Source organism: Sebastes fasciatus, chromosome 4 (assembly GCF_043250625.1).
Source record: "Sebastes fasciatus isolate fSebFas1 chromosome 4, fSebFas1.pri, whole genome shotgun sequence".
In the NCBI taxonomy this organism is placed as follows: Eukaryota; Metazoa; Chordata; class Actinopteri; order Perciformes; family Sebastidae; genus Sebastes; species Sebastes fasciatus.
This window is the reverse complement of record NC_133798.1, coordinates 4,979,057-5,002,049: the sequence shown is the minus strand read 5'-3', so window position 1 is coordinate 5,002,049 and position 22,993 is coordinate 4,979,057. Positions and strand designations below refer to the sequence as shown.

General features: G+C 45.5%; 2 protein-coding genes across 2 annotated transcripts; one reads left to right on the top strand and one right to left on the bottom strand.

Annotated features, from left to right (window-relative positions):
- Positions 1–575: 575 nt before the first annotated feature.
- On the bottom strand, positions 576–4,513 carry LOC141765545 (serine/threonine-protein kinase pim-1-like). Its single transcript, XM_074631598.1, has 8 exons — positions 4,374–4,513; positions 3,725–3,796; positions 2,907–3,001; positions 2,752–2,799; positions 2,413–2,631; positions 2,020–2,200; positions 1,730–1,903; positions 576–1,614 (listed from the first exon to the last, which is right to left on the bottom strand). The coding sequence occupies exons 1-8, from the start codon at positions 4,489–4,491 to the stop codon at positions 1,523–1,525; spliced, it is 999 nt and encodes a 332-aa protein (XP_074487699.1). The 5' UTR covers positions 4,492–4,513; the 3' UTR covers positions 576–1,522.
- A 7,088-nt stretch (positions 4,514–11,601) lies between these two features.
- On the top strand, positions 11,602–14,754 carry LOC141766873 (uncharacterized). The gene is made up of 3 exons (XM_074634048.1): positions 11,602–11,966; positions 12,183–12,506; positions 14,629–14,754. Exons 1-3 carry the CDS (start codon positions 11,619–11,621, stop codon positions 14,752–14,754), a joined length of 798 nt encoding a protein of 265 aa, XP_074490149.1. The 5' UTR covers positions 11,602–11,618.
- Positions 14,755–22,993: the final 8,239 nt, after the last annotated feature.

Sequence of the window (22,993 nt, the reverse complement as noted above, 5' to 3'; positions counted from 1 at the left end):
ACTTTCAGAGTTTTGAGATCAAAACGTTGTCCGCTGTATCTCAATTTACAGCCCCCCCGAAACCAAACAACACCTTTTTATCTGAATTTTCTGAATTTCTTTCTTCCATTGTCCTCAATCATGATATCATTTTTATTATAGGGGATTCTAATATCCATGTTGATGACCCGTCAAACCATTATGCCACTGAATTACTAAACATTACTGATTCTTTCAACCTGGTGTAGCACGTCTCTGGTTCAACTCATAACCGAGGCCACGCCCTTGACCTCGTATTTACTCTGGGCCTGAATATAAACTCCCTCTCATTGATAGACCTTGTCTCTGACCATAAATGTAATCTATTGGACTCCTGTATACAGGCATAACCAGTCTGTCCATGACCTTTTATGGCATACTATACTATGACTTTTCCATGACATTTGTTATGACATACTATGCTACTACATATTATGACTATGAGTTTTTCATGACATACTACACTTTGACTTTTTTGACATATATTTATTTAACTCAAAATGCATTTAGAAAAAAACAGATTCTCTGTGGGCTAAAGAAAAGAGGAATTAATTGGGTTTAAATTTAATTCAAGTTTATTTTCATGGCTCAGTATTAAATATCACATTAAATAACGGCTAATTGGAATATGAGCAGAACCTGCCCAGCCCAAGCTCTCTAAGAAGGCAAGGAAAAACTCCTCCAATATCCTGAGGCCAGATGGAAAATGGGAAGAAACCTCGGGAAAGGCAATTCAAAGAGAGATCCCCTCTCCTTGAACGGCTGGGGTTGCTACAGGATCTGCAAAAAAAAAGGGCAAACAATGAATATTATACATCCATCATCTGTAACCGCTTATCCTATCACAGGGGGGGGCTGGAGCCAATCCCTGCTGACATAGGGCAAATGCAGGGCACACACGCTGGTGACCTGTTCAGGGTCGCCAGGCCATCACAGGGTGGTGACCGGGTCGCCAGGCCATCACAGGGTGGCGACCGGGTCGCCAGGCCATGACAGGGTGGCGACCGGGTCGCCAGGCCATCACAGGGTGGCGACCGGGTCGCCAGGCCATGACAGGGTGGCAACCGGGTCGCCAGGCCATGACAGGGTGGCGACCGGGTCGCCAGGCCATGACAGGGTGGCGACCGGGTCGCCAGGCCATCACAGGCTGGCGACCGGGTCGCCAGGCCATCACAGGGTAGGGACCGGGTCGCCAGGCCATCACAGGCTGGCGACCGGGTCGCCAGGCCATCACAGGCTGGCGACCGGGTCGCCAGGCCATCACAGGGTGGCGACCGGGTCGCCAGGCCATCACAGGGTGGTGACCGGGTCGCCAGGCCAGGTCACAGGTTGGTCGCCTCGGTTCATCACATTCTTCTTCCGCCAGCCTATCACAAGCTGGCCACCCCGGTTCCTCAAGTTTTTCCTGTCAAAGAGAGAAAGAAAGAGCGTAAAGAGAGAGCAGCATTAGTACTTGGATGACTTCAGTATAGTTTGGCGAGGACGTGTGTGTTTCCGGGTTGGTTTAACTGAGCCATGGGTGATGCTTGAGCTGCTCCAGGGTCAGGCGCTGTTTGGGGTCTTCAATCAGACACTTTTGCAAGAAATCCTTGCAATCTGTAGAGAAAGAAGGAGAAGAAAGATGAAGGTGATGACTACAGAGATCCATCAGAACGTGAACTGAAATGAACAGATTAGTGTCTGTTGACATGTTTGTGTATGTTTTTGTTACCTTTGGACAGCGTCTTCCTGATTCTCAGACTGTTTTGGAGGAACGCGAGGGTCTCAAAACATGTGTTCTTGTGGAGCGCTTCAAACAGGACCACTCCCATCTGCCACGCTGTGGTGGGGCCGGCCCTGTAGCGTTGATTAATGTACAACTCCGGAGGGATGTGATTAGCGGTACCTAGAATATACAGACATAATGATAAGACGGTGAGGAGGAGGAGGAGCTTTCTTTAAACGTAAAAGTCACAGATGAGTAAGTTAGTGAAGAGCAGGAGTAGAAGCTAGACATCTTACCGTAGAAGTGTTGGTAAGTGGAGCAGCTCTTGACAAAGCAGCTCAGACCAAAGTCAATGAGGCGAACTCGCGGGACGTCCGAGCCAGTCTCGATCAAGATATTTTGCACCTTGATGTCCCGGTGAAAGATGCCCTTATCCTGAAGCTCAATTGCTGCATCAAGCAGCTGTTTCAGGATGATCTGACAAACAATAAGAGAGAGATGAGGGATCGGAGAGGAGGGTGCTTTGACATTTCTTCATGGCTGTTACTCAGTGGGCTACCTCCGGGTCTGAGAAGTGACGCCAACGTGGAAGTGTAATTACTTTGGTGAGTACAATGTAAAATAATGAATAGAAATGATGGTCAAAATAAGCCCTAAATTGCAAAAAATAATAGCCTCCAGTAGCTCACCTTGGCCTCTTCCTCTTTTAAGGAGCCTCCCTTTGAGCAGATGTACGTGGCCAAGTCCACGCAGGGGACTGGTCTCTCCAGCACCAGGATCAGCTCCTGTTCCAGATCATACCAGTCCAGTAGGGACACAGGTGCCGAGGAGGCCGCTGAGCCACTTGTATTGGCGGCGAGTTTCAACATGGCGGCGACCTCCACGGAGACCGTATTCCCGTTCTTGTACTGAAACATCACAACAAAGTGGAGGATGAGTGAGAGAAGCTCCAAAGAAGAGAAGCAGGATTCATCCATAATACATCCAATAAGAGAGTGCCGTGTTGAATACAGCAGATCTTAACTCACCACGTGTTTGATGAACTGAGTCTCGCTTGGAACGTGTTTGATGGCAACCTACGAGACACAAACTTTGTTAGCACTTCCTGTCCGTACTGTGTGTGTGTATATGCGTGTGTGTGTGTATGCATGTGTGTGTGCAAAAATGTGTGTGTAATACTTACAGGCAAATGATCTGCTTTGCGATAGCCAGCAAACACAGATCCACACCCTCCTTCGCCGAGCTTCTTCTGTTGTTTGTATTTGGCCTCGAATGCAGCTAAAAAGACAAACAACATTTAGATTTAATACAGTTGTGAGGAGCACTAATTACATTTTACTTAAGCTCTGGGGTGGATTAATGCACAGACTGGCCTATAGGCTGCGGCCTATTTTCAGGGGCCCCATATTGGCCAGATTATCTTTAATTACTTAAATGTACTTCAGAGGGGAAAAAAAAAACGTTACCCCTGTTGGCCCACAAGAAACATAAAAAAAAATGAAGAGGGACACATCTACCCAATCAGCTGACCTTATGAGCCTGGCCCGATGATGTGACCAGGTTCATGAGGTCAATTTTTTTTTTAAAGTAACACGTCACTCACTGGACAGAATAGTGGCAAAATGTCAAAAAGAAAATATGATCACGGAGCCACAAAAACGAACAGCACAACGTCTGAAAGAACACCGTGACCCGGATCTACTAAAGAAAACCCCTGAATTGACTAGATATCTCAAGGTTTAGATTAAAGGCTGTCTCAATGTGTTTGTAAACGTAAGTGTTCCCCGACTGTGTACGTGTAATATTCCTAGAACGCTTTTATGCATGACACTAAATGACTTTTTTTTGGTAAGTTTAAAGCATGATGAGTAAGGTTGCGGGGGCCCATACAAAGAGTAGCCCAGGGGCCGCTGACCACTTTAATCCGCCAATGCTTAAGCTCTGATATGAATTTTACACTTAACATAAAGCCAAACCCGACATGTATCACTATCTACTGACCTCTTCGCATGTGGACGGGCAACTTTTGTGCAGAGTAGAGTTTGGTCCTGTCCTTGGTCTCCGTCAGGTTTTCTACAGATGAGAAAAAAAACCCAGAGGAACATCAGCTTTTTGACAGTCACAGGCACTAACGTGGACAATAAGTCCTCCAAACTAAATGACAACACAGACCGTCACTCTGTGACTTCCAAAATGACACATATGAGTCTTTTCTGCTGCTCCAATTTCGCCTATGCTGCCTCTCAGTTAAAGGAATAACTCATCATTTATTTTCACACTTTGCTATTGTATATAGTAAAATATTGTTTTTCTATGTTCATATTTAATATTTTCTAAGCTAGTTGTAGTAGTGTGGCATATTTGTAGTGTATTCCAACATATTCTTTATATCTATCTATCCATCCATCCATTTATCTATCTTTCCATCTGTCTGTATATCTATCTGTATATCTGTCTATCAATCACTAAAGGGAAGTGAGGATTTGTTTTTCTTTGTAACTGAAGTCTATTTAGATCAATATAGCAAAAACACAATTGATGGGTATTTCTGTGAAAGATCTGAGTACAACTTCCACCTCTGTCTGAACCTGGTGTTCAGTAAATGATGATGGTAAACACTCCCAACAGCAGTTTCACATGATCAGCTTACCTCTGTGAACGTCCACTGAAGAGGACGGTCCTTCTCCGTCTTCTCTGGCTTTCGTCTTCAACAGTCTCACACGGAGCTCCTCTTCAGAGGTGTCTGAGTGTTCACCTTCGGAGACCATTGTCCTGTGCTGCAAGACGGTCTTTGTGCTGCAAGGACAGGTCCTCCTTTTAAGCCTCCTAGTCGAACTAGTCCTATCCATTGTAGGCGCTGAACTTAGTTCAGACGTGCTAGGGAGCTCTAAGAATTAGAAAAACACAGTGGAACAAATTTGAATTGTAATTTTGTTTTATTTATTTCAAGGTATTAACTCTGAATTAGTGCTTACACTTAACATAAAGCCAAACCCGACATGTATCACTATCTACTGACCTCTTTGAACGTGTGCGGGAAAATTTTGTGGGGTGCACAGTTTGTCGTCCTTGGTCTCTGTCAGGTCCAGGTCTGGCCTCCTCTTCTTCTCTCTCTTACCGCCTCTCTTGCTCTCATCCTCCGCAGATAAGATGAGGTTTTCTACAGATGAGAAAAAAAACAGAGATACATCAGCTTGTTGACAGTCATAGGACCTAATGTGGAAAATAAGTCCTCCAAACTAAATGACAACACAGACCGTCATTCGGAGTCTTCCAAAATGACACAAGTCTTTTCTGCTCTGCTGCCTCTTAGTTAAAGGTCCCATATTGTAAAAAGTGTGATTTTCATTTCTTTTATATTATAAAGTAGGTTTAAGTATTATATAAAATACTGTTAAAGGTCACATATTATACTCCATTTAAACTAGTTATTATAGGTCTCAGACACCTCCAAACCATGTCTCTGAAGTTTTTTTTTCAAAAAAACAATCAGATCATGCATTCCAGCATGTCTCTATAACCTCTGTTTCAGCCCATTTCCAAAAGTGCTGATTTCTGTGTCTGTAGCTCTGTAGGTCTCATATTATGCTCATTTCCAGGTTCATAGATGTATTTTAATGTTGCACTAGAACATGTTTACATGCTGCAATGTTCAAAAAACCCTTTATTCTTCTCATACTGCAGCCTGAGTCTGCCTGCCTCAGAGCCTAATTCAGCCTCTGTCTGAAAACCCCTGATTCACAGCCTGTCTCCTCCCACTCTGCTCTGATTGGTCAGCGTTTTCTGTCAATCAAACGTCCTCAACAACACAGCGTCACTATCTCCCCCTCCCTCCCGGAGAAGCTCTGGAGAGAGAGACGAGTGGAGAGATAGCAGCTAGTGTAAAAAAGGCCATGCCTCTGCGCATGCCTCCTCCCACTATCTCCTGTTCGTGAGCATGCGCTGTACAAGTGTCACCAGTGTGAATGTCTCCTCCTCCAATCACCTGTGCCCGATCATGCGCTGGGCATGTGTCACCAGTGTGCCTGCACTGAACAGGCTCCCCAATACAGCACGGCAGAGTAAAACACAGTTAAGGAGAGGACAGTTGGACTTTTGGACATTCCTTTTTTCGTACCACACAGAAACCATTGTTTTGTTTACTTTATCTGCTGATAAACAGCCATTACCATACACTTGGACTGCATCTCTTATTCATCTGAAATCACACCTGAGCACTAAATAGTGTCCTGACCCGACACCCTGAAGCGTTTGCTGCCACACTTACGGATTTCTAATAACACACACATTCAATCATACAGCTAGAATAAAGTTTATAAACCACTTTAAAGTTTATAAACCAGAAACTTCACCCAGCGCACGTTACCGGAGGAATCTGATCAGAAATCGGCGACACATGATGAACATCTGCGGTCCAGACTCCAGGTTTTCCTGACGGTTTCTCTCAGGTAAATAATGCTGTTTATATCTCTGTTGGTTAGCTCAGTGTTTACCTCATGCATCAACTCTGTAAACCGTAAACATACACTCTGTTTTACGTCTGTCTTTACAGATCCATCTGTGAGAAATGACCGACAGAATCATCCCAGAGGAGAGCAGACAGCTGAGAGCAGATGGCTCTGTTTACATGGAGATACAGAGCTAACCCGGTAGCATGTAGCTAACCCGTTAGCATGTAGCTACATGCTAACGGGTTAGCTACATGCTACCGCTATGACACGGTGTGTAAACACAGCGACCATCAGGGTGGAAAATAGAAAATGTGAAACAGTAGTCAGTTCATTATTTCTGCTAAAAGATAAATGTATGGAAGATCAGAGTAATGGTATATTATTTACAGTAGTAGCTGTCTCTGTGTTACCATGACTACAGACCACCGGAGCTTAGCTTACCATAGTTTACCAGAGCTGAAGACTTTCTCCTGTACCATGTTAACATAACTGCAGGTGAGATGATTACAAATGCTGTGAATAATTAATATTGTCATCTGTCAACTCAAATAAAGTTTGACTGTGAAACAGAAATGTGTTGTGTTGCTTACAGTCACTATTTACTACCTGTAATCTGCTACATGCATGACATCAAATATATATAATATATAAATATCATCTGTTTAAACAGTGTAATTACATAAAGCCTTTGTGAAAGAACATGTTATATTTAGATGATGGGAGTACATGAAGCCTGTTCTGCTGGTTCTTGCAGACTAACAGTAGGAGCTACTTTGCTCAAGTTCGGTTGAGGAGGAGAGACAGTGACGCGCTGTGGGGCGGGGTCAGCTACTGAAGGTTCTCTCTGGTTCGACCAGGAAACCCTTATATGGCTAATTCTCTAACGACGTCAGAAGAAAAGAAAAGCTGCGCAGCGTTGTTTCGACACCCATTTCCGGACAAACGGAGCAGGAGAAAAAGAGAGAGGATGGTCTTTTATGATACTATGGTGACTTGTAGACACACTGGGGACAGATATTGATGTTTAAAAGACATGGAAAAGTGCATTTTGCATTATAGGTGACCTTTAAACTATCAAAACGCTCAATATACGGAAAAATACACACAGCCCGTATTCAGAAATTGTGTGTTTGAAACAAGCCGTTAGGATTTCTGTCCATTTGTGATGTCACAAATATACAATATTTAGACCATTTCACGGTTTTAAAAGTAACCATTCTAAATGTGTCCCAGTTAATTTACTGTTGCAGTGTATGTGAATGACATCAGCTGGCAGGAAGTACACATGGACCCAAGCTGTTGACTAGCAACGCAATTCTGTTGCAATTCTGTTGAAAAGCACTAAAACGGAGCGTTTCAGACAGAGGGTAAATACAGGCATATTCAGGCCGACAGTATGAGGAAAATAAAGGGTGTTTTGAACATTACAGCATGTAAACATGTTCTAGTAGAAACACAAAAGTATGAACCTGAAAATGAGCACGATATGGGACCTTTAAAGGAATAGCTCGTCATTTCTTTTCACACTTTGCTATTGTATATAGTATGATATTGTTATTCTATGTTTGTATTTAATTTTTTCTAAGCTAGTTGTAGTAGTCTGGCATATTTATAGTGTATTCTAACATATTCTATCTATCTATCTATCTATCTATCTATCAACTTCCACCTCTGTCTGAACCTGGTGTTCAGTAGATGATGATGGTATACACTCCCAGCAGCAGTTTCACATGATCAACTTACCTCTGTGAACGTCCACTGAAGAGGACAGTGCTGCTTCGTCTTCTCTGGCTCTCCTCTTCAATAGCCTCACACGGACATCGTCCTGAGAGGTGTAAGGACAGGTCCTCCTTTGAAGCCTCCTAGTCGACCTAGTCCTATCCATTGTAGGCGCTGAACTTAGTTCTGACGTGCTGCTATGGAGCTCTACAAATTAGAAAAACACAGTGGAACAAATTTGAATTGTAATTTTGTTTTATTTATTTCAAGGTATTAACTCTGAATTAGTGCTTACACTTAACATAAAGCCAAACCCGACATGTATCACTATCTACTGACCTCTTTGAACGTGTGTGGGCAAATTTTGTGGGGTGCACAGTTTGTCGTCCTTGGTCTCTGTCAGGTCCAGGTCTGGCGTCCTCTTCTTCTTTCTCTTACCGCCTCTCTTGCTCTCATCCTCCGCAGATAAGATGAGGTTTTCTACAGATGAGAAAAAAAACAGAGATACATCAGCTTGTTGACAGTCACAGGACCTAATGTGGAAAATAAGTCCTTCAAACTAAATGACAACACAGACCGTCTTTCGGAGTCTTCCAAAATGACACAAGTCTTTTCTGCTCTGCTGCCTCTTAGTTAAAGGTCCCATATTGTAAAAAGTGTGATTTTCATTTCTTTTATATTATAAAGTAGGTTTAAGTATTATATAAAATACTGTTAAACTATCAAAACGCTCAATATACGAAAAAATACACACAGCCCGTATTCAGAAATTGTGTTTGAAACAAGCCGTTAGGATTTCTGTCCATTTGTGATGTCACAAATATACAATATTTAGACCATTTCACGGTTTTAAAAGTAACCATTCTAAATGTGTCCCAGTTAATTTACTGTTACAGTGTATGTGAATGACATCAGCTGGCAGGAAGTACACATGGACCCAAGCTGTTGATTAGCAACGCAATTCTGTTGCAATTCTGTTGAAAAGCACTAAAACGGAGCGTTTCAGACAGAGGGTAAATACAGGCATATTCAGGCCGACAGTATGAGGAAAATAAAGGGTGTTTTGAACATTACAGCATGTAAACATGTTCTAGTAGAAACACAAAAGTATGAACGTGAAAATGAGCACGATATGGGACCTTTAAAGGAATAGCTCGTCATTTCTTTTCACACTTTGCTATTGTATATAGTATGATATTATTCTATGTTTGTATTTAATTTTTTCTAAGCTAGTTGTAGTAGTCTGGCATATTTATAGTGTATTCTAACATATTCTATCTATCTATCTATCTATCTATCTATCTATCTATCTATCTATCAACTTCCACCTCTGTCTGAACCTGGTGTTCAGTAGATGATGATGGTATACACTCCCAGCAGCAGTTTCACATGATCAACTTACCTCTGTGAACGTCCACTGAAGAGGACAGTGCTGCTTCGTCTTCTCTGGCTCTCCTCTTCAATAGCCTCACACGGACATCGTCCTGAGAGGTGTAAGGACAGGTCCTCCTTTGAAGCCTCCTAGTCGACCTAGTCCTATCCATTGCAGGCGCTGAACTTAGTTCTGACGTGCTGCTATGGAGCTCTACAAATTAGAAAAACACTGTGGAACAAATTGAAATTGTGATTTTTTAAAATGTATTTCCAGGTATTAACTCTGAATTATTGCTTACTCCTAAATAAGTCATATTAACATGAGTGACTGGATTTTTCACGTACCTCAACTTGTTCCAAGAGCTGGAGAAGAGAGAGAGTTAGTGTCCTCTGCAGTCTTTGTCAATGATAATATTTCTAAGAAGTTTCTAACACCACTTTCAGAGCAACAAGATGTTGAGTCTGATTTTGATTGATTGAATCTCAATATGACTGAATCTGAACACTGTGTGTGTGTTCTAAACTTCTGAGGTTTGGTGGTATGATGTCATCATGATGTCATAAGGGCATCACAGCCAAGTTCTTTCCGGAATATGCAAATGAGTGTGTTTAGAATAAATAGTGTATGTGTATATATTTGAATGTATATATAACATTCTAAATGTGTCCCAGTTCATTTACTGTTGCAGTGTATGTGAATGACATCAGCTGACAGGAAGTACACATGGACCCAAACTGTTGCCAGGCAACGCAATTCTGTTGCAATTCCGTTGAAATGCACTAAAACGGAGCATTTCAGGCAGAGGGTAAATACAGGTATATTCAAGCAGACAGTATGAGGAAAATAAAGGTTTTTTTTTACATTACAGCATGCAGCTTTTTTGTTATTGTTTTTTTTTCTCCTGGGGTTGGGGGGGAGGTCCTTTGTATAAGCATGTGGCTTCTTGACCTCTCTTGATACATTTCTTGTGTTTTTTTCATTGATTGGATTTTGTGTAGTTTTATATATGTGCAAATAAATACAAATTAAAAACTTTTTTTAGTAGAAACACAAAATACTACTATGAACCTGAAAATGAGCATGGTATGGGACCTTTAAAGTCAAGTTTTTTAAAAAAATGCCTGTTTAACCCTTTTAGATCACATCCCCAGTCATAGTGTGCACCTATTTAACAATATATGCAAAAGAATTTATTTTCCCAAATGTACAGAGGACAGTCCTTTTGCTGGAAGGAGGGCCTGGACAGCAGCTGGAGCAGGGACAACACAAGTTCCCTGCAGCAGCAGCCCCCTCTTTCTGACGCTGAGAGAACCTGGAAGACAAACGCAGGCTGTTTTTAGGCTCTTGAGCTTTCATCAAAAGATAAATCACAGTACAGATTACAACACATTGGCACAGCTTCATGTTAAACTCTTCCCACTGGGACAGGGTCCTCTGATTTAGCTCAAAGAGCTCTCTGATTTCCATGTAGTCAAGATTCAAGATTCAAGATTCAAGATGTTTATTGTCACGCCGGTTGTACAGGTACAAACGTGTGAAATACTTTTCGCTAGGAAGCTCCATTAAATAATAAATTATATTACATTTACATTTACATTACAATTATAAAAGGAAATACTTTATACAAGGGCATATTAAGAACATATGTATTAACAATATATACAGTATAAGAAATATTTTTGTGTAAGAATGTGTCAAATTAATTATAGATTTAAAAGTCTGATGGCCTGGGGGAAAAAACTGTTCCTCAGTCTGCTGGTGAGAGTCCTGGGGGTCCTGTATCTTCTACCATGTTGTGTTCTGGCTGTGCCAGCTTGTTGTTGTGAACTGTTGTGGTTTTGGATGTGGTTTATTTGTATGTATTTCTGGTGTTTCCTGTTTTATTTTGGTGATTCACTCCTCCTGTGTCTTGTCTGGGTTTACTTCCTTCCTTTGTCTGTTTTCCCGCCTTTTGGTTGATTGTCTGCCCCGCCCTGATTTGTTTCACCTGTGTGTAATCTTGTCTGTTATTTAAGCCTGTGTGTTTCCCCTCTGTCCTTGTTGGTTCGTACTTGTCTTCCCAGTCCCTTGTCCTCCGTGTTCCTAGTGTTCCTAGTGTTCCTAGTGTTCCTAGTGTTCCTCCTGCCCGTGACTCTCGCACCCTCTGGTTTGTAGTTTTGTTTTTGTTCTCAGTTTGGTTTTGGTGTGTTTTCATTTGTACTTTGTTCCCCTCCTCGTTTTGTGATTTCTGGATTTTGTCAGCTGAATTAAAGCTCGCTTTTGTTTAAAGAACTTCCGTTCCTGCTGGTTACTCTGCGTTTGGGTCATATAGAAAACTCACCACACGACAGAACCAACCAACCCTACCATAATGACCCCAGCAGAGAGCTTTTATGCCCATTTGGGCATCCGGATTCGGCCCGAGCATCAGCCTCAGCCCCGGCCTGTTGGCTTCCTGAGCTTCCGGCCCATGCCCCAGCAGTCAGCTAGCTCTAGGCTAGCATCAGCCCCGGATCGGTTCTTGGGAACCCGCCTTGCCCTGGGAGGCCCACGGAGTTTCCAGTCTGCTCCTCGCCATGCTGGCATCCAGGACACTAGCTTCGAGCCAGAGGTCATGCTAGGGGTGGGATCTCACAGAAGGAAGCGTGGGTCCCAGAGGCGGCGTTCTCCTAAATTGCTCAGTGTTCCATCCAAATCCAAGTCTACTCCTGTGTCGGAGGTCCGGCTGACCTCTGCTCCAAGTTTCCTGTCGGAGGTCAGGTCGACCTCTGCTCCAAGCGTCCTGTCGGAGGTCCGGCAGACCTCTGCTCCAAGCGTCTTGTCGGAGGTCTGGTCGACCGCTGCTCCAAGTTTCCTGTCGGAGGTCAGGTCGACCTCTGCTCCACGCGTCCTGTCAGAGGTCCGGTCGACCTCTGCTCCAAGCGTCCTGTCGGAGGTCCGGCAGACCTCTGCTCCAAGCGTCCTGTCGGAGGTCCGGCCGACTCCTGCTCCACGTGTCCTGTCGGCGGTCCGGCCGACTCCTGCTCCACGTGTCCTGTCGGCGGTTCGGCCGACTCCTGCTCCACGTGTCCTGTCGGCGGTCCGGTCGACTCCTGTTCCACGTGTCCTGTCGGCGGTCCGGTCGACTCCTGTTCCACGTGTCCTGTCGGCGGTCCGGTCGACTCCTGTTCCACGTGTCCTGTCGGCGGTCCGGCTGACTCCGGTTCCACGTGTCCTGTCGGCGTTCCGGCCGACTCCTGTTCCACGTGTCCTGTCGGTGGTCCGGTCGACTTCTGTTCCACGTGTCCTGTCGGCGGTCCGGTCGACCTCCGCTCCACGTCTTCTGTCGGTGGTCCGGCCGACTTCTGTTCCAAGTGTCCTGTCGGGGGTCCGGCTGACCTCCGTTCCACGTCTCCTGTCGGGGGTCGGGTCGACCTCCGTTTCGGTTGGGCCGCAACCGCCACCTGCTGCTCCGGTTGGGCCGCAACCGCCACCTGCTGTTCCGGTTGGGTCTCAACCGCCACCTGCTGTTCCGGTTGGGTCGCAACCGCCACCTGCGGTTCCGGTTGGGTCGCACCCGCCACCTGTTGTTCCGGTTGGGCCGCAACCTTCACCTGTTTTTCCGGTTGGGCCGCAACCTCCACTTGCTTTTCCGGTTGGGTCGCAACCTCCACCTGCTGTTCCGGTTGGGCCACAACCTCCACCTGCTGTTCCGGTTGGGCCGCAACCGTCACCTGCTGTTCCGGTTGGGCCGCAACCGTCACCTGCTGTTCCGGTTGGGCCGCAACCTCCACCGTCTGATTCGCCGGTTGGTCCGCAACCGCCACCGGCTGATTCGCCGGTTGGTCCGCAACCGCCACCTGCTGTTCCGTCTGGTTCGCCGGTTGGGTCGCAACCGTCACCTCCTGTTTCGCCTGGGTTTCAGCCCAAAAACCTGGTTCCTGTGACTGCTGGGCCGCGGTTCCGGGACCCCGGGTTCCCCGGCTCTGGCTCTGCCTTGCCCCCGGGCCGTCCGCCCGAGTTTCCCGGCTCTGGCTCTGCCTTGCCCCCGGGTCATCTGCCGGAGTTTCTCGGTTCGGACTCTGCCCTGCCTCCGGGCCGTCCGCCCGAGTTCCCAGACTCTGTCCCGGTTCTGTCCCCGGGCCGTCCGCCTGAGTTTCCCGGATCTGACTCTGCCTTGCCCCCGGGTTGTCTGCCGGAGTTTCTCGGTTCGGACTCTGCCCTGCCCTCGGGCCGTCCGCCCGAGTTCCCAGGCTCTGTCCCGGTTTTGCCCTCGGGCCGTCCGCCTGAGATGGTCGGTGCCCAGGGTTCCTGGAGTCCCTCCTCCGGGCCCCCCTCCGCCCACCCGGTTCTGGTTGTGGAACGTCTGGGATCCGTCCCTTGAGGGGGGGGCTATGTTGTGTTCTGGCTGTGCCAGCTTGTTGTTGTGAACTGTTGTGGTTTTGGATGTGGTTTATTTGTATGTATTTCTGGTGTTTCCTGTTTTATTTTGGTGATTCACTCCTCCTGTGTCTTGTCTGGGTTTACTTCCTTCCTTTGTCTGTTTTCCCGCCTTTTGGTTGATTGTCTGCCCCGCCCTGATTTGTTTCACCTGTGTGTAATCTTGTCTGTTATTTAAGCCTGTGTGTTTCCCCTCTGTCCTTGTTGGTTCGTACTTGTCTTCCCAGTCCCTTGTCCTCCGTGTTCCTAGTGTTCCTAGTGTTCCTCCTGCCCGTGACTCTCGCACCCTCTGGTTTGTAGTTTTGTTTTTGTTCTCAGTTTGGTTTTGGTGTGTTTTCATTTGTACTTTGTTCCCCTCCTCGTTTTGTGATTTCTGGATTTTGTCAGCTGAATTAAAGCTCGCTTTTGTTTAAAGAACTTCCGTTCCTGCTGGTTACTCTGCGTTTGGGTCATATAGAAAACTCACCACACGACATACCAGAGGGCAGGAGGGAGAACAGGCTGTTGTGGGGGGGTGTCGTGTCCTTAATGACCCTCAGGGACTTCCTGAGGCACCGCTGGGTGTAAAGCTCCTGCAGGCTGGGCAGCTCGCACCCGGTGATGTGTTGGGCCGAGCGCACCACCCTTTCCAGCGCCTTACGGTCCACGTTGGTGCAGCTGCCGAACCAGGTGGTGAAGCAGCCTGTCAGGAGGCTCTCTATGGTGCCCCGGTAGAAGTCCCTGAGGATTTGCGGTTTCAGTCTGAAAGTCTTGAGTCGCCTCAGAGCGTACAGTCTCTGCTGGGTCTTCCTGACTACAGCGGTGGTGTGGGTGGCCCATGTCAAGTCCTTATGGATGTTGACACCCAGGTATTTAAAGGTGTCCACCCTCTCCACCGCTGTGCCGTTGATGGTGACTGGGGGGTGAGTGCAACCCCCCCTCCTGTAATCCACGATGACCTCCTTGGTCTTTGAGATGTTCAGGGAGAGGTGGTTGTTCTGACACCACTGTTCCAGGGTGGTCACCTCCTCCCTGTAAGCCATCTCGTCGCCATGGGAGATCAACCCCACAACTGCTGTGTCGTCCGCAAACTTCACGATGGTGTTTGAAGCTCTTGTTGCCACACAGTCGTGGGTGTAGAGGGAGTACAGGAGGGGGCTGAGAACACAGCCCTGAGGCGCTCCTGTGCTTAGAGTCAGTGAAGTCGAGGTGAGGTTGTTGATTCTCACCACCTGGGGGCGTCCCGTCAGAAAGTCCAGGATCCAAGTTCATACAGACTATATCTTTAGATATATTCTAAATGAAATTATTAAGAAAGTGAGATTTTAAAAAGAACGATTTTAATGATATGATTGATTCAGAGAAAGAGAAAGTGTATCATAGGTAAAACCACAAACTGGGATTTAAAATTCATAGTGGTGTGTTCAGGCCCAGATCCTTGAGCTTACTGACGAGCCTGGAGGGCACTATGGTGTTGAACGCTGAGCTGTAATCCACGAACAGCATCCTCACATAGGTGTCCCTTCCTTCCAGGTGGGAGAGGGCGGTGTGTAGTACATGGGCGATGGCGTCCTCTGTGCCTCTGTTTGGGCGGTATGCAAATTGTAGGGGGTCGAGTGTGGGGGGAAGCATGGGGCAGATTAGGGATTTAACCAGTTTCTCAAAACACTTGCTGATTATGGGGGTGAGGGCTATGGGGCGCCAGTCGTTTAAGCTGGTTACTTTTTGTTGTTTGGGGATGGGGATGATGGTGGTGGATTTGAAGCAGGTGGGGACAGTCCGGAGAGATAGTGACAGGTTGAAAATTGTTGTGAAAACCCCCGCCAACTGGTGTGCGCAGGACTTCAGGACGCGTCCAGGAATGCCGTCTGGGCCGGCCGCTTTGCGTGGGTTGATACGCAGGAGGGTCCGGCGAACATCAGCCTCTGTGATGGAGAGGGGACGGTCCTGTTCTGCAACAGTCATGGGGGAGGGGTGTGGAGGTGGTGGGCAATCCAGGTTTTCAGCTGAGGTGGGGGTAGAGGGAAGGGGGTTGTCAGTGTTGGATGGTAGTGGTTGTAAGGGGGGGTTCTGATTGTCTGCAGGGGTGGGGGTGGGCAGGACATGACACAGGGTCTGACAGAGGAGTCAAACCTGGCATAAAAATGATTGAGTTTGTCTGGGAGGTTGGGTGCTGTGTCTGTGATCTGTTGTGTGGGTCCTTTAAAGTCTGTCATGGTTTGGAGTGCTTGCCACAAGTGCCTTGGGTTGTTGGAAGTGAGTTTGGACTCCACCCGTTGTCTGTAGTCTCTCTTTGCCTGTTTGATTACTGTCCTTAAAGAGTAACGTGAATGTTTGTAGTCGTCTGGTGAGCCTGAGGTGAAGGCTGTGTTCCGTGCATTGAGGGCTGCACGGACATCACAGTTTATCCAGGGCTTTTGATTTGTCTTTGTCTTTATGGTTTTTGTGGGGACTACTTCCTCCGTGCATGTCCTGATGAAGCTGGTGACTGTGTCTGTGAAGCCACTGATGCTGTCGTTTGCAGTCCTGAACATCTCCCAGTCCACGTGATCAAAACAATCCTGAAGGATGGCGTCTGATTGGTCTGACCAACAGTGAACGGTCCTGTAGGCGGGGGCTTCACGTTTCAGTCTCTGCCTATAGGCGGGGAGAAGGAGGAAGGAGGAGTGATCCGATTTGCCGAAAGGTGGGCGCGGGAGGGCTTTATAGCCGTTGCGGAAGGGTGTGTAGCAGTGGTCCAGTGTGTTGTCCCCCCGTGTGTTGAAGTGAATGTGTTGGTACAGTTTTGGGGAAATGTTCTTCAGATTGGCCCGGTTGAAGTCCCCCGCAACAATGAGTGCGGTCCTCGGGTGCGCGGTCTCCTGCACGTTAACTGCCCTGTGTAACTCCCGGAGCGCTCTGTCCGTGTCGGCCTGGGGGGGGATATAAACACCGGCGATGGTAACCGATGTAAACTCCCTTGGGAGCCAAAAAGGCCGACACTGCAGCATGAGGTACTCCAAGTCAGGGGAGCAGAAGGTGCCGATGGTCCTGATGTTCTGTTGGACACACCAAGTCCGGTTAACCATCAGACATACCCCTCCGCCCCTTGTTTTCCCGGAGAGCTCCTGGTCTCTGTCCGTCCGATGGACGGTGAAACCCGGGGGCTCGATGGCGTGGTCCGGTACCTCAGCTGATAGCCAGGTCTCCGTGAGGCAGATAATGTTACAGTTTCTGATGTCCGGCTGGAAACATATCCGCGCCCGCAGCTCGCACAGTTTGTTGTCGAGCGACTGCACATTTGCCAGTAACATGGTGGGGAGTGGGGGGCGATGAGCGCGCCGTCTCAGTCGAACCAGGACCCCGGCTCGCCGGCCTCTCCTTCTCTGTTGGGACCCGGACTTCGGTCGGACCCCGGCTCGCCTGTCTGTCCTCCTCAGTTCAGGAAAGAGAGTTAGATCCGGAGTGAGGAGGTCCCGGCTGTGGTGAATGCTCCTCTCTCTGATGTTCAGAAGAGTCTCTCTGTTGTAACTGATCCTGGGGGCTTTGTTATTGTTGTTGTTATTGTCGCCGTCGTCCATTCTTTGAAGTTGCTTTACTTAACTGATACTATAGAGCCTGAAACTATCACGAGACATAAAACTAGCCATAGTCCGAGGGGATGAGTCCTTGTGATCCCCCCGGAACCATGTGGCTGCAGGGATGGAGACGGCAGCTGAGGAGGCGTTGGCGTCAGACTGCTGCTGCTCCCGTTCCTCCTGACCACATACTGCTTCAGCAGTGCGAGTCAAGAGCCAGAGTTCTTCACAGCCAGCCGAGTTCCTGTAGCTGAGAGATTGTCTTGATATCACAGCTTAGTCTATACACTGAAAAACCAACATCATACATTGCTTTACCTGCTGATCTGCCCATCCATTGAATCTGTCCACAGACAGAAATATGAACACTCAAGGTGAAAACAAATACGTAAAAAAATAAGATCAAAATAAACGCACACACACAGACTCACAAGGTGAAAACAATGCCAGCGTCGCTGTTGCGGCTCGTAATAAAACTAGAAAGCTAACCTCGGCCTTGGAACAACATTACACACACTACAAATACTCAAGCTTACAAATGTACACCAAGAAGATATCGCAGACTACATATAATCAAACAAGTCTTAAAAGCATGATTACATTGTTGAAAATATTAAATTAAAAGATACAAATATACCTCATGTTGTATAGGTATCCACATTATTTAATAGGCACCAAGACTTTATTCACTTCTTCCTTCTCTACTGACCTGTATTTTGGATCAGCCTTTATTTAAACATACTTGCAGTTTCAAAATATCCATAATGACCAAAATGCTAATCATCCTCCTGACAAAATCACATTGGCTATGTCTGCACAACAGCGTTTGGTATGCATATCATAATATTTCCTGCTTGCATTTTTGTTGTGTTCTGAATGTTTTTTTTTAATGAAATGTGTCATCTTTAAACACTGGTCTCAATGGAATAAGGTTACTTTTAAACATTGATAAGCTTATTATGGTCATGACTGCTAAATTCAAACCAAATACTTCTTGATTTTATAGCTAACATCAAATGTTCTTAATGCATACGCATCACACACTCAAAAATTCAACTTGAACTAGCAAAATGTGTGTAGGTGCTCATAAACGTGGTCCATGGATTACATTTCTAACTAAATTAAAGCCAACATGACACATCTGACTGTTGTACCAAACTGACAGAGTGACTGTTGTATTAACTCAATATACATGGAGGCAAAAATACATGATGTGGTCACAATTTCTGACTGCTTGTATGCTGTGTTTTCTGTGCAACTGTCTGACTCTTGCAGCCAAAAGCACTAGGCTACTGTATATTTGCTGAAATTTCTGAAGATGTACAAAAACAATCTCATGTTTGAGGTTTGAGGAGTTCTGGACATATGATGCTGGCTTTGGGAAGAAATCAATCTCTTATTTACAATATTTTAAGTGTGCAAAAACTATCATTTTCCCTCCCTTAAAGCATCAGTAGGCGAGATTGGAGCAAATATGATTAAAAAAAGTTGTTTTTATAAAATAGTCGCTATATGGTGACAGTAGTACATGAAACAGGTAACCTGAAAAAAATCATGTGCCTCTGTGTCCTCCGGTGCTCCTAACGGCGTCTGCAAGATTTCACAGACCGGAGGAAAACAAGCAGTAAGAGGATCAAACGCTGATCAAATATGAATCAATATTCTGTTACGTTACTGCCTATTTCTCTCCTCAAATGTTTTCAGAATCATCTTGTAGTGCACGGTTTAGCTGTAAAATGAGAAAGTTTGTGACGCCGCTGCCATTGTGAAATCTGGTGAAGGAATGCCAAGTTCTGGTCACATGACCGGAGCACAGCCAACAGGAACACACTCTCTCAATGAAATGACCTGTGATTGGTCAAAGTCTCCCGTCATAGGCTAGATTTTCTAAAGCCTGAAAACAGAGCCATGAGGAGGAGCAGAAGTCTAGTTCTCTCTCAGAACACTTGAATTACAATATGCTGAAAGGTTATTATGGAATTTTAGCCCAATGATGCCAAAAATATACTGCCTACTGCCACTTTAACTTCCCAAATATACACACACTCAAAATGAACCACCACCAGACAACCAACAACCACATAAAATGCCTACAAATTGAAAACTTTTATTTCATGCAAATACAGCATATTTACATACAGTAATTACCTATGGACACAAATGCCTAATATATAGGCCTTTGCTACTTAGTTACATAAATAAACACCAGCCACACAAAACCACTATAAATGCCATCACCATTTCACCCACACTGCTAGCCTGTAGACATAAAACTTCAAGGCCAATGCCTATTTTAACCTTCTCGCTTCACTAATAAGTAGGTCTGGTAATTTCGACAATTCTGATGAGTCCATGAAGGCACCGTCCGTTGGTCCGTCTGTCCTTCACCGCTGGCAAGCAGCGCGAGACAAGACCAGTGACGTGCACACAGGTCAGTTAGCTGGTTAGCTAGTGAAACGTTAATGTTTTAGTTTATTAGACTTCTGAAAGGACTTCTCACTGCTACGTCCTCTTATTTTACATGTGAACCAAAGCGAGCGCGGCATAACTGAAAAAGGTGAAACCGCAGTTATTGTTAACCGGTTATTAGAACGTCTCATCTGTTAGCTACCGTTATATCAACTAACGTTAGCTACCGTTAACGGTTACTGCTGGTGACGTAATGAGACCGTCTCTTAGTTACAGGTAATACGTTTGAATTGATTCAGTAATTCATCAATGAGCCAGTCTGTGTCAGCTGAGACATGTGACTCACGTTAATACTTTAGTTTACGTTAGCTAACCTAAATGTGAACTTAATTACACTAGTTAACTAGATAGTCGGCTAATAGCGAAATGCTAGCTAGTTAGTTAGCTGATATAGTTAGCGGCCACTTCAAGAGAAAAATCACAATATGTGTTAGAGAAAATAAAGATGTAGGATTGTGGCTTTAATTATGCTTAACATTAGTTAAACAATGAGGGATTTGGAGGATCTGAAATTACAGTATAATTTATTAGATTCAAGATTGAAGATGTTTATTGTCACGCCAGTTATACAGGTACAATCCTGTGAAATACTTTTTGCTGGGAAGCTCCATTAAAATAATAAGTTATGTTACATTTACACTACAAGTATAAAGGTAATACTTTGTACAAGGGCATATTAAGAACATATACATTAAGAACATATATATTAAGAACATATACAGTAAATACAGTATAAGATATATCTGTGTGAGAAGGTGTCGTATGAATTATCTATTTAAAAGTCTGATGGCCTGGGGGAAAACCTGTTCCTCAGTCTGCTGGAGAGAGTCCTCCTGTGGGTCCTGTATCTCCTACCAGAGGACAGGAGGGACAACAGGCTGTTGTGGTAACTTTACATACTGTATGATTTCATTACACTGTGTACACAATTATTAGGCAAGTGAGTATTTTGACCCTATCATCATTTTTATGCATATTTTCCAACTCCAAGCTGTATTAACTTGAATGCTTATTGGATTCAAGCATATCAGGTGATGTGTATTTGTGTAATGAGGGAGGGTGTGGCCTAAGGAGATCAACACCCTATATCGAGGTGTGCATAATTATTAGGCAGCTTCTTTTCCTCAGGCAAAATGGGCCAAAAAAGAGATTTAACTGACTCTGAAAAGTCAAAGATTGTAAAAAGTCGTTCAGAGGGATGCAGCAATCTTGAAATTGCTAAGATATTGGGGCGTGATCACAGAACCATCAAACGTTTTGTTGCAAATAGTCAACAGGGTCACAAGAAACATGTTGAGAAAAAAAGACGCAAATTAACTGCCAAAGATTTGAGAAGAATCAAACGTGAAGCTACCAGGAACCCATTATCCTCCAGTGCTGTCATATTCCAGGACTGCAACCTACCTGGAGTGCCCAGAAGTACAAGGTGTTCAGTGCTCAGAGATGTGGCCAAGGTAAGGAAGGCTGAAACCCGACCACCACTGAACAAGACACATAAGTTGAAACGTCAAGACTGGGCCAAGACATATCTGAAGACAGATTTTTCAAAGGTTGTATGGACTGATGAGATGAGAGTGACTCTTGACGGACCAGATCGATGGGCCCGTGGCTTGATCAGTAACGGGCACAGAGCTCCACTTCGAATCAGAAGCCAGCAAGGTGGAGGTGGGTGTCATGTCTAGGGTTAACAGGCCACTGTTAGAATGTTGAAATGCATTATGGGTAGACGAGGAGAAGAAAGGAAAATAAAGAGAACGCGCTAAGCAGCAGACGTGTGGTCCCTGTTATTGGATTCAATTCGAATATCCCTGCTTAATTCAGGAGTAAGGCAGAGATATAACATTGGCGACGAGGATGGACGCTATTTAGCTAGTTAAACGTACAAGTTTAGGTAGTTAGTTAGTATGGAGAAATCCGGAATTCAGAACTTTGCATGCTACGCCGAGCCGGCTACGCTAGGTTCCAGATGGAAGAGGTGGCTAACGTCATTTGAGCTGTATGCTGACGGTAAAGGACTTATTCTAACCGAAGATTCAACAGCAGCTACAAAGCAAAGGAGACGTGCACTACTACTGCATCTAGCTGGACCAGACGTACAAGATGTTTTCTCAACATTACCGGACACGGGTGAGCCGACGGACTACCACGAGGCAGTCGACGCTCTGAACGATTACTTCGTGCCTCAAGTCAACACAGCATTAGCAAGGCACGCATTTCTAAAGTTGCAACAGAAGCCAGAGGAGACGGTGCAGCAGTTTGCAACACGCCTGCGACAAGCTGTAAGAGACTGTGATTATGGAGGAGATTCTGATAATCAGATCAGAGATGCCATTTTGAGTAAAGGGACATCTGAATATGTACGCAGAAAACTTTTAGAAGAGGGTCGCAGACTGACGCTAGCACGTGCACTGGAGATAGCTTCGCGCTGTGAGAGCATCGAGGAGCAAATGGAGAGCATGACATGCACATCTGTGAAAGCGACTACAGAGACAGTGAATCGAGTCCTTCAAAAAGAAATGAAGGGAAAGTACGGAAATTGGAATACAAAAGGAAAACCAAACAGAGAAAATAAAAATGATGGAAAGTGCTACAGATGTGGGAATACTGATCATCTTGGCCGAGATCCGAAATGCCCAGCACGCGGACAGACATGTCACAAGTGCCAAGGAAAAGATCATTATGGAAAAATGTGCCGCACGAAAGGTTCGAAAACAAAACAGAAAGTAAACAATGTTGATACACATGATGACTTTGCTTTTGCCATTAATGATGACAACATGCCAGAGAGACTTACCTTCTGTGTGGGGGGAGTGAATATGAGAATGCTGATTGATTCTGGTGCAACAAGAAATGTAATGGGAGAAAATGCATGGGAAAAACTGAAATCAGAACGCATAAAGTGTCACTCATATATCCCTAAGACTGAGAGGGAACTGTATGCATATTCCTCCACCCAGCCATTAACAGTCAAGGGTGCATTTACATGTGACGTTTTAATAGGAAACAAAACTGAACATGCCGAGTTCATTGTTATCAAGGGAAACGGCGAACCACTGCTGGGAAAAAAGACAGCGACATGACTGGGGGTTCTGAGAATAGGTGAGAACATTTCTGCTGTAACTGACATTAAACAAACACTCCAACAGCAGTACCCAGAAGTATTCAGCGGAGTAGGAAAGCTGAAAACAAGACAGGTAAAGCTGCACATTAACCCAGAGGTGAGGCCAGTAGCCCAGCCCATCAGGCGCATACCATTCAACCTCAGGGGGGCAGTAGAATCCAGAATAAAGGAATTAATGGACTTGGACATTATTGAACCTGT

What these genes read in the sequence shown, in the direction of transcription:
- LOC141765545 (XM_074631598.1), bottom strand. Translation starts at nt 4,491, where the DNA reads ATGGTCTCCGAAGGTGAACACTCAGACACCTCTGAAGAGGAGCTCCGT. An exon ending in GCCCGTCCACATGCGAAGAG is followed by an intron (nt 3,002 to 3,724) that starts GTCAGTAGATAG and finishes TTGTCTTTTTAG; the next exon opens with CTGCATTCGAGGCCAAATAC. An exon ending in CACTTACCAACACTTCTACG is followed by an intron (nt 1,904 to 2,019) that starts GTAAGATGTCTA and finishes TGTATATTCTAG; the next exon opens with GTACCGCTAATCACATCCCT.
- LOC141766873 (XM_074634048.1), top strand. Translation starts at nt 11,619, where the DNA reads ATGACCCCAGCAGAGAGCTTTTATGCCCATTTGGGCATCCGGATTCGG. An exon ending in AGTCTACTCCTGTGTCGGAG is followed by an intron (nt 11,967 to 12,182) that starts GTCCGGCTGACC and finishes GTCCTGTCGGAG; the next exon opens with GTCCGGCAGACCTCTGCTCC. An exon ending in TTCCACGTGTCCTGTCGGTG is followed by an intron (nt 12,507 to 14,628) that starts GTCCGGTCGACT and finishes TGAGATGTTCAG; the next exon opens with GGAGAGGTGGTTGTTCTGAC.